Source organism: Nicotiana sylvestris, chromosome 7 (assembly GCF_000393655.2).
Source record: "Nicotiana sylvestris chromosome 7, ASM39365v2, whole genome shotgun sequence".
NCBI classification, from domain to species: Eukaryota; Viridiplantae; Streptophyta; class Magnoliopsida; order Solanales; family Solanaceae; genus Nicotiana; species Nicotiana sylvestris.
Window position 1 is genome coordinate 65,532,565 of NC_091063.1, and position 11,516 is coordinate 65,544,080.

At 35.5% G+C, this 11,516-nt stretch overlaps 1 protein-coding gene across 1 annotated transcript; it reads left to right on the top strand.

The window, feature by feature from the left end:
• The first annotated feature begins 2,350 nt into the window (after window positions 1-2,350).
• LOC104237118 (pentatricopeptide repeat-containing protein At4g21705, mitochondrial-like) lies at window positions 2,351-5,151 on the top strand. The gene is made up of 2 exons (XM_009791207.2): window positions 2,351-2,733; window positions 3,541-5,151. The coding sequence occupies exons 1-2, from the start codon at window positions 2,419-2,421 to the stop codon at window positions 4,720-4,722; spliced, it is 1,497 nt and encodes a 498-aa protein (XP_009789509.1). The 5' UTR covers window positions 2,351-2,418; the 3' UTR covers window positions 4,723-5,151.
• The last annotated feature ends 6,365 nt before the right edge of the window (window positions 5,152-11,516 follow it).

Sequence of the window (11,516 nt, forward strand, 5' to 3'; positions counted from 1 at the left end):
GTGGCCCAAATCGAGACCATCCTTTTGTTTTGCCTTTTCTTTCTTTTCTTTCTTTTTTTTATTTTTTTTCTTTTAATAAAGATCCTAACTAAATTAATTAAATCCTGAAATTAATCCTTAATTATTCTAAATTATAAAATTAAGCTAATTATCTTATTAAAAAAAATTATAAAAGTTACTTAATCCTAAATATAAAAAAGAAAAGAAAAATCAATAATCTAGCAATTAAAAGGTAAAAAATGTAAAATGAGCTATTTTTGTGATTTTCATTTTTTCTAGAACAAGTAATTACTAATTAATCCCCCCCAAAAATGTAAAAAGAAACTGCGATGCAGGGTAATTTTTGTATTTTTTTTCATGATTTTTTAATGGAGATTAAATGTACAAAATGCAAACAAGTAATAAAATTCTACAAAATAAAATTGCAAATAATGAGAGAAATTTATTTTCTTGAATTTATGGGAGTAATTCATATAGTACAAAAATCACGTGCTCACAAACTTTTTTTGAATTGTAACGAAGAGTTTGAGTTTGGAGAAATTTACCTGAGCTGGCTTCAAACAAGTTTACCTGTATCTCGTCCGTCTGTGGAGCATGTTGTGGTTTGTTCATTCTACCTTCATTTTTGTTTGTTGTTGTTTTTGCTTGTCCTTGCTTGTGTCTTCTTGGGAAGGTGACAGTTTTCCACTCACTTTCCTCCGATATGATTGTTTTCTTTTGTTGAGCTTCTTGTGGTTCATGGGTTGTTGTGGGTGTGGGTGCCTTGTAGTTGCAAATTTGTGCAGTATGCCCGATTCTGCTACAAGCGGTGCACAGAGTCCCCTCTCCTTCATAGATCACAGCCTGCTTATGGTCCCCTATTATTACCGATGTTTCTACTGGGGTTTCCAGTGGTACTTGAATACAAATACGAGCATATCTTCCTCTTAGGGTAGAGGATGTGCATTGGTCTATTTTGAGAAGTTTAGTCAGCTTCCTACCTACTTTCTCTAGGATGTCCTGATCATAGAATTCTGTTGGTAATTGAGGGAGCCGAATCCATATGACAGTAGAAGTAAGAGTAGCTTCTTGAGGAACAAACTTTGGTTCCCATTTTCGTATAGATAGGAAATTTCCAGAGATGAACCAAGGGCCTAGGTGTAGAGCCTTAACCATACTTTCTTCTAAACTAAATTTCACTATGTAGAAGTCACGCCCTAGGTCAATCAAGATTAACTGTTCGGATGGCTTCCATAGGTCGTTCAATTTAGATCGAAGGAGATGGTGAGGCATCTTTCGCTTGAAAACTTTGATGATTACAGAGTAACGCCATGGAAGGTAAAGACGTTTTTTGTCATTTTTTGAAAGGGGGAATTGAACCCTCAATGTGCTTCCCTTTGTCAAGATCTGGAATTGGTTGTTGGTCGATCTCATAGTAATAAGTTTGGTTGCTCGCTGGTTTGTCCAAGAGCATTTCCTTATAGGAGTGATGAGGTAATTCTACCTCCATTTGGCTATGCTTATCTGGGGGTTCCGGTGGGAGTGGTGATTTGATCGGAGGGGGCTACATACTTGGTCTACTGTGTCTCAAAAGAGAGTATTTGCAACATAAAATTGTTATGAAGCAAACTTTCTTAGTTTTTAACTCTATATGAACTTATACTCCCTCCGTTTCAATTTATGTGAATCTATTTCTTTTTTAGTCCGTGCCAAAAAGAATGACCCCTTTCCTTATTTGGAAACAATTTACCTTTACACAATGATTTATAGCCACACAAAATATATGTGCCTCATTTTACACCACAAGATCAAAAGTCTTCTCTCTTTTCTTAAACTCTCTGCCCAGTCAAATGGGTTCACATAAATTGAAACGGAGGGAGTATATGACTAGAAGACAACACTGGAACTTTTGGATGCAATAAGAAAAGTTAGAGCTTCAACTAGATTTAAATAAATAAATAAATAAATAAATAAATACTAGAATCTATTTCACCAAATTGTCTTATATATTTTTGAAATTTTACAGAATTATTAATTTATAATATTAATGGGATATTTATATAGGGGTCCTTCAAAAATATATTATATTATTATTTTATCGAAATTCCTCCCGGTTTAGGAGTAAGGTCTGCGTATACTCTACCTTCCTCAGACCCACTAGTAGAAATATTAGTGGGTTGATGCTGTTGTTGTTGTATTATCTTATCGAAATTGGTGAATTTTTACTGGCTCAACTCGGGACCGGAGAAAAATATTATCTTAGAGAGTTTATTAATTTACCGAGTATTAATTTAGTGAGGTTGTACTGTATTTTTCTTTAAAAAAATCCTTAATCTTTTATCATCAGTGTCAAATTGCAATTAATTTATCACGTCGAGCTTTCGTTTGTCTAAAACCCTAAATCGTGAAACAGGGCTCGACTCTCTTCCCTGTTTTTCAATGTTGGGGAGCTTAAACCAGTGTTCAGTAGCACCACAGGCCCCCAAGCCAATAAACTCAATGAACTACGCAACCTTTAATCGATCAATTTCTTACAATCTTCTGCGTAGGGCTTTCCCAATCCGCGCATACTGTACTGTCCATTCCTCAAAGGGTAATAATTTGTTTTCCAGAATTAGCCCTGTTAGGCGCGCGGATCTCATTATTCCAGTTCTGGATCAATGGGTGGTCGAGGGCAGAAAAGTCACAAGCCTCGAGCTTCAGCGCATTGTTCGTGATCTCCGTAGCCGTAAACGTTTTTCTCAAGCCCTACAGGTTCCATTTCCTATCTATCCTTTCTTTTAGTCTTTTAAGAATTCGTGCAGTTTTTCTTATTTAGTATTAGAGTGAAATTGCTCAATAGAGTGGAATGGATATTGGAAACAGCCTCTCTATCTCCACCGGTACGGGTCCACAAGGTAGGGGTAAGGGTACATACTATCCTCCATAGACCCCACTATGCGGGATTATAATGGGTATGTTGTTGTAGTGGATTGGATATTCATTCTAAAAATAAAGAGATAGAGTGGAATAGATATGGATAAATTAATAGCCGGCCCAACTAATTTGAGATGGAGGTTTAGTTGATTGATTGCTTGATTTCTTTTTGGGCTGAGGGAAGCCGGATCAAGGAGCAGGGTATTGAAGTTGAGCTTGTATTCTTTGGTTTTAGTTGGGATTTAAGTTATGTACATCGTAAAGGGTTTTTACTCTATCACCTCTTAATCTTATAGTAGGTCATTTTTACGAGGTTGTCGATTAATTTTGTCATAGGGCATTTAGCTGTAATTAATTTATTAGTGATCTGGTTGTTTAATTATCGTTTACACCTAGCATGTAGAACGTAAAATCGTGTTATTGAAGCTCTTTTAGACAACCCTAATATTAAGTAAGAAAGGGAAATGCTTGTGCATCTGAATGCTGAACTGGAGAATGGCAACATGTTCCAAACTCATCCAAAAATGGCAACGTGTTCCAACATATCTCAAAATGTGACAATGTGTCTATGATACTATTTTACCTATTCTACTTCTGACTTTCCATTGTTTCTAAAGTTGGTGGTGGATACTTGTTGCCGTGTAGGTTTCCGAGTGGATGAGTGTGAGTGGTCTCTGCCCTTTCAAGTCGGGAGATTGTGCTGTGCATTTGGATCTTATTGGTGTTGTCCATGGTTGGGAAGCGGCAGAGTGCTACTTTAATAACCTCACAGATGAACAGAAGAATGATAAGACTTATGGTGCACTCTTCAACTGTTATATTAGAGAAGGCCTAGTTGAGAAATCCCTAGCCCATTTTCAGAAAATGAAGGAACTTGGTTATGCTTACTGCACTCTTGTTTACAACAATCTCATGTGCCTTTACAGAAGTACAGGCCAACTCGAGCGAGTCTCTGATGTGCTGTCGGCGATGAAGGAGAATGGTGTCACCCCTAATAACTTCAGCTATCGGATCTGCATCAATTGCTGTGGAGAAAGAGCTGATTTTAGTGGTATGGAGAAGCTTCTTGAAGAAATGGAAAGCCAGCCTTTCATATCAGTGGACTGGATCACCTATTCCATGATGGCTAATGTTTATATAAAAGCTGAGTTCAAGGAGAAGGCTCTTGCTTTCTTGAAAAAGTTAGAAGATAAGCTACATAAAGATCCAATAGGTTACAATCATTTGATTTCCCACTATGCGAATCTAGGCAATAAGGAAGAGATGTTGAGATTGTGGGGTGTACAAAAGATTGTGTGTAAAAAGCAAATTAACAGGGACTACATCACCATGCTAGGTTCCTTGGTTAAGCTTGGTGATCTAGAGACAGCTGAGGCCATGCTAAAGGAGTGGGAGTCTTCTAACCACACTTATGATTTTAGAGTGCCAAATGTCCTACTAATTGGATATTGCCAGAATGGCTTAGTTGATAAAGCCGAAATAATGCTGCAAGACATTATCAAGAAAGGTAAGACACCAATCCCGAATAGTTGGGCTATCATTGCTGCAGGGTACTTGAATACGCATAAGATGGAAAAGGCCTTTGAATGCCTGAAAGAAGCAATAGCAGTACGAGCACAAAATCCAGGATGGAGACCAAAACCCCATCTGGTATCAACCATAAGCAAATGGCTCGGTGACCAACATGACACTAGAGAACAAGAGGCTTTCCTTAGCTCGTTAAAGACGGTAGTTACTGTAAATAAAGATGTGCATGATACCCTTGGAAACACAGAAGCCAGTGGAATAGGAGAAAAGAATGAAATTGAAGAAATTGTTAAGCTATGAACAGAGCTAGTAAACTTCTATCCTTCAGCCTGGAGAAAAGGCTTCTGGCTCATTTTTTCCTATTATCCCACCTCCATTTGTTTGGAGAAAACAGAGGTGAAAAAGAGTAAGCTGCGATGTTGTTACTACCGGGGCTAGCTTGGATACTAAGAATTTATTCATTATCTGTGCTTGAAGATATGCAAAGAACAGTGAAGAACAATGGTATACAATTGCAACGAGCTTGTTTCTTGTGCTGTCAAATGGGAGAGAGAGAACTGGTGGTTTTGCAGCCCAGTTCAGATTTTTTTTCCCAAAATAGATAAGCATTTACTAGGTGTTTACAGTTATTTATTTGTTTTTTTCTCTAAAGCTAGAGTTTGAAAAGATAAAGGATGTATTTCAAGGTCATTGATTTTTAATTTGAAATAAACAGTTTACAATTGCTCATTCAGCTTAGTCATACAGGATTTATTCACAAAGAGAATTGATGGAGAATTACTTAAATTGATTTGTTTGAAAAGGGCCGGTATGATTGAAATCTGAATCCATCAACATCACATGGCCGAGTAAGTCCAAGATCCAAGTTAAAATTAAAGGTTATACGTGCTATTATAGGTGAGGTCATATCTATACTATTATAAGGTGAACCTATATCTATGAATTCCCTTAAACAATAATTGACTTTTAGGTAAAATTGTTTTTGTTATGAAAGAAATGAAAATATTGATGCCCGGCTATTTACAAGTGAAGAGTTTAGGTCTTGTTGAAATGAATAATACTTGCGTGGTTTTCTGATGCCGGGTTATATTACTCCCTCCGTTCACTTTTACTTGGCAGGTATACTAAAAATATATTTTTATTTTTACTTGTCATTTTATGCATATCAAGGGAAGACAAGTTTTTTTTCTTCTATTTTACCTAGGGGTGTCAATGGATATTCGAAAACCGACTAAACCGACCGAACCGTACTGCACCGAACCGAACCGATTTTTAGGTTTCTTTTTAACAAATGGTAGGTTTTTATATAAATCTATAACCGCATCGATAATTAGGGTAGGTTTTTTATTTTATAAAAATAAACCGAAAAAATACCGAACCGTACCGAATAAATTTTATACGTGGAAAATATATTTATCTGGTAAGTAATGCATTAAATTTTCTTTGCGCCTTGGAATTATGAAAAATATTACAAGCCAACAAGTAATTAAACTCAAAATACTAATTCCTAAAACATATTATGCTACTTCTACTTAAACTAATGTATTTCAAGTATCTTTATTAGTAAGACACAAAGTATTCTAGCGATTATGAGGGGCAAACTACATGTATTAAATATGTTTCCTTTCATATAATTTAGATTTATCTTTTTGAATATTTAATCTTCTATATACTTCATCCTTGAGTTCCATCTTGGTTAATATTTTCAACTCGTGTGATTTATATTTTCTTTGCCTTTGTTTGGATTCTTTTACGTTGTTGTAGAATAGTTGATGGATCTATACTTTAGCCATCTTTTTTTAAAAAAATTTATCACCCTTTAAACAGTAACAATGTCTAGAAAGTTTTGCTAAGTCCTATAAGAACGTATGTTATTGCATTCTACTTCTACTGGCGAATTTTATATGATATTTAAAAAAATATCGAAAATTAACCGAACCGTACTAATACCGAAGAGAAACTGACATGATTGGGACGGTTGCGAAAAGTCTAATTTTGGTTATACATAATAGAATAACCGAAAAATTGGTATGGTACAAATTTTATAAAATAACCGGCCGAACCAAACCATTGAAACCCCTAGTTTTACCCTTAATTCATTAATCAACACTTCTTGAATAATTAATGGTCAATTGTAGCTTTCCAATGCTCAATATTGGAATTCACAGAGAACTCTTTATTATTCCCTTTCGTTAAACACAAAAGTCCACTAAAGTCATCTTTTATTCTCTTCTTCTTTGGAGTATTTTTTTTCTTCAGAAGTTTTTTTTTCAAACTCTCTATTTAGTCCAAAAATTTGTGCACATGTCCTTTAACAATGAGATTTGATGATTATGTCTTGTATCCATTGTTATTTAAACTCTCATTAAAGTGAAGCATGTTTTATAGAGTAATGTTTTGGTGGGAAATTTTTAATTTCATATACTCCAAAAATTAAAATAATATTTGCCTCCAAAAAATTTGGTGAAGGATTTTCTGAATGGTTTGACTCCTAAATTTACTCAATCGTTTGGCTCAAAAAAAAGTTCAGACTTTTATACTAAGGTTGTTATGTGGTCCAGGCCCGGGCTTAAATGGGCTAAACGAGTCGGGCCAAACGGTCTCGGGCTCTGGCGGGCCGGCCCCAAGTGGTCCTGGGCCAAACAGTCCCGGGCTTAACGATCCTGGAGGGTGGAACCGGCCCACTGTGGGTCTAAGCCCACATGGGCTCGGGCTAAGTGGGTCGGGCCCACAGGCCTAAACGGCCTAAGTGTTCCGGGCTATTTTTTTTTTGAAATTTTTTTATCTAAGGTAATTTCTTGTAAATTAAATTATATAATTGTGACTTAAATCTTCTAATTCAAATTTAAACACAAAAAAATTGTAAAAAAATATTCATGGGAATACCTTATAATTTTTATTATTACGACATTAACAAAAAATGGCAATATCTTTCTTAGTCTTCCTCCCCCCAATGGAATGAGCACAACAAGGTGTTAATACCACCATTAAAAGGAAAAAAAAAACTAATGAAGATGTGCCAAAATACAAGTTACATATTAGTCTACATATTATCTCTAATAAATTTCATAAATCCTTCAAGGTTCGGAGGAATTTTCGTTGGTGGTGGCGGAAAAGAAGCTTGTTCATCACCGCTTCCGGGTGAAGCAGCATCCTCCGCAAGTTCCGCTAGCATTTTTTCACAAGCCTCGTCTATCTCCGGTTGTGATTCAGCAAGTCCAATTTTTTTCTTTCCGAATGAATCAATCTCTGAAGAGTACTGATTTTTCCAAGCTCTCCCTCATAGACGCTCTATGATCACCGATCTGAAGTCTCGCTTGACTGAAAGCGCTCTCCGATGTCACTGTTGAAGCTTGAATACTTAAAATATCTCAATCCATCCTTGAAAAAACCGGATAGTATTTTTCTTTGTCCTTCCACCATTCCAAAACATTAAAGGAGCCGTCGGGATTCTCTGATTCAAGTCTCTGCAACAAATAAACTTGAAGCTCATTTAGTTGTGAATTATCACTAATATTATCACCTTGAAAATTCCTGAACCCCGTCCAAGAACTAAGTGCTTTTAGGCCCGCAGTTCTTTTAGATGATTGCGAACTAGACGAAGTAGGAGTTGGAACATTTGGTCTAGCATGATCTAAGGCAAGTTAATAAGCATTATAAATTGTTTGGGCATTTATTTTAATTGAGGCTTTTGCATCTGCAAGTGTAGCAAATTCCTCATCTGAAAGTGATAAAGCTTTATAAATATTTGTATACCAAAAGTGAGGACTTCCTAATTTCATGGTAGGATTTAACATGGCAGCAACACCATAAATAGGGGGGATAGGGAAAAAATATTTTTTAAACTTATCTTTCATAGAATCAATAGCAAGTTGATAAATTACTCCACCCTCTGAAAATTGAGTAAACAAATTTGCAAGTTCTGCAATATAAACTAAAGAGTTAGAAATAGTAGGATAATATTGCCCAGATAATTCATTTGTAGCAACATGAAATTGTTCTAAACATTCTACAAGAATTTTAACATTAGTCCAATCCTGATTTGTAAGGTGCTCATCATCATCACCACCAACACGAGCATTAAACGTTGCGTTTATTGAGTTTCTATATTCATATGCAACAACTAAACTTTCATACATGTAATTCCATCTAGTCGGACAAGGTTTAGGAACCTTTCTTTCTCTAAGGCCAAATTCATCACATTTTTTAAAATATTCTCTAAGTCTACTTCTACGGTTTGAATAAAAAAGTCAATTAAGAGCCATTTTAACCTTTTCAATTTAAACATTAAAAAATTTCATACCATCACCGACGATTAAATGGTAAATATGACAGATACATCTAACATGAAAAATATTACCAATGGCAGGATTTAGTGTAGTTGTAAGCAAGTCTATAGCATTAGTATTACTACAAGCACTATCCATTGAAACTGACATTATTTTATCTCTAATACAAAAATATCTACAAATATCTGCAACTGTGTTAGCAATAAACTTACCTGTGTGACGTGCATTAATTATTCTATAAGCAATAATGCGCTTTTGGATTATCCATTCCTTATCAATCCAATGAGTGGTAACAGTAAGATAATCACAGTCATTACCACTTCTACCAGTATCAGTAGTAATAGCAATGCGACAATTTATATGAGTAAATAAATAGCGCAAATATTTTTCATATTCATGTTTATATTTATAAATATCACTCTTTACGGTTGTGCGAGGTCATCCTTTATAAGTAAGATTAAAAACTCTTCTAATATAATGCACAAAGTGAGGGTTAGAAGAAAAACTATAGGGTAAGCACATAACAGTAACCATTTTTGCCAATTGTTCACGATCTTTATTTGGATCGTAATATAAAATACCACCGATAACAGTGTTAATTCCTGGTTGAACTAGATTTGACCCGGTACTAGGGTTAACCTGAGTAACTAAATTTGTCCCCTCTTGTGCAGCTTTTATTTGAAGAAATCTAGCTTTATCTTTAGAGTGTGTCTTTATGTGTCTAGTCAAACTACCTATACCGCTACGGTCTCCAGTAAATTTATGAGCCATCAAAGTCCCACAAGTTTTACACTTAGCCTTATTTTAATCTCTTAGTTGAATAAAAAAGTGTCAAACAAGAGATGTTTCGCACCGTCTAGAAGGTTGTCTATTAAAAGTAGGGGTTACTACAGAAAGGTCAGGCGGGGCATCATTTGGATTATTATCAGTTGGGTTAATAACAAGACTAGTAGGTGTATCATCTAAATTCGGTTGCGTTTCATCTAAATCATTATTTTCCTCATCATTTTCATCGATAGTTGGATTATCATAAAGAGCATTCATATATTCATCATTTAATTGTTGACCTGATGCAATATCATGGTAAAATTGACTATCGGTAAATTGAAAACAAGGGTTATCACTATCAAGAATAACAGGTGGAGGAGGACGGGTAACAGGTCTAGGTCGGGGAGCCGGGGGAGGAGTAGTAGCTTGGCCACTAGATTCACCAATTTTAGATTTTCCCTTACCACCAAATATTTTTTTCAAAGAAAAGGCCATATTAATTATAATTATACAAACTAAAACAAACAAACAAACCTATAATATTAAAACTTAAGAGTTGGAATGAGTTTACTGAATTGACGAACAACTTCTTGAAAATTGTATATCGTTGAAGACTTGAATACTTTAATTCATCAACTTCACAATTTTTCACAAATTGCAATAATAAAGTAAGCAATTATAGAAGAAAATCAGAGAGAGAATGATGATTTTGTGAGTAAAAATGAAAGAATGAGGGGGGTATTTATTGTTGAGAATAGGGAAAAAGTGTAATTATAAAAAGTTTGGGGGCAAATGGCTAATTTTTAAAAAGCCAAACGGCTAAATTGGCAGGCCAACGGCTAGTTTTTAAACTTCCAACCGTTGGCCAATTTTTTTTAAAAAAAATTTAAAAATAGTTGTTGGGCCCGTTAGGCCCGGTTGAACCGGTTAGGCGGTCCCGGGCTAAACGGTCTTGAGCTCGCGGTCTCTCTATGCTGGACCGGCCCACAGTGGGCTCCTAAGACCGCTTGGGTCCGGATCATACAGGCCAGCCCGTTTAGCCCAAAGCCCATGTGGGCTTGCGGGCCTGGGCCGGTCCTGAGCTGGACCCGGACCACAATACAACCTTATTTTACACTAAAGAGATGGACAGATGGATGTGTAAAATATTGATATCTATAAAAATTAAATGTACTTGGAACTTCATAATGACTATTATAAATACGTATGGAATGGGTTAATAGGGTTATTGTGGTAAAATTATTAAGTCAATTATTATTTCTTAAGGGGCGTGAAAAGTAAAAAATAAGTATAAAAGTGAATGGAGGGAGTATTTGCAGCAAATATACATAAGGTTGAATGTTGCTGACCGGAGATCCTAAGACCGAAATTAAATTTGTGGACATGTTGTTTGAGTGAAGGAATAACACTAGATTTAAGATCTCTATTAGGCCGTTCAAGTTTAAATTAAAATGAACCTCTTGTTTTCAGTGGGTGAATGCCAACGCTATGGCGCAAAGCATGCTCTAATATTAATAATGTTGTATTAATGACAAGATTGAACATAAACTTTAAGTTTCTTTTTCTTGCATACATGATACACTAGGGATCTAGATATGCTACTACTTAAATTAGCTCTGTAAACGAACAAAATTATACTCCTTCCGTTCACTTTTAATTGTCCACCATTGACTTTGCACATCTTTTAAGAAATACTCTCTTCGTTCATTTTTACTTGTCTACTATGGACTTTGCACATCTCTTAAGAAATAATAAATTAAGTGTATAATTTACCATAATACCCATATTAATTGATGCATATTTTAAAAGGATTTGAGAAAATGATTTAAAATGAGTAACTAATATTGTGGGTTTAACAGGAAAAAAAATGGTCTTCTCTTGATATAGGAAAATAACAACAACAAAAAACCTAGTTTGATCCCAACAAGTGGGGTCTGGGGAGGGTAGTCTGTACGCAGACCTTACCCCTACCTAATACAGGTAGAGAGGCTATTTCCAATAGATCATCGGCTCAGGAAGGGCAAGAAGAAGAGGAGG

Bases quoted from the DNA above. Each gene is read 5' to 3' on its own strand.
- LOC104237118 (XM_009791207.2), top strand. From the start codon at position 2,419: ATGTTGGGGAGCTTAAACCAGTGTTCAGTAGCACCACAGGCCCCCAAG. The intron at 2,734-3,540 runs GTTCCATTTCCT...GTTGCCGTGTAG, and splicing joins GTTTTTCTCAAGCCCTACAG to GTTTCCGAGTGGATGAGTGT.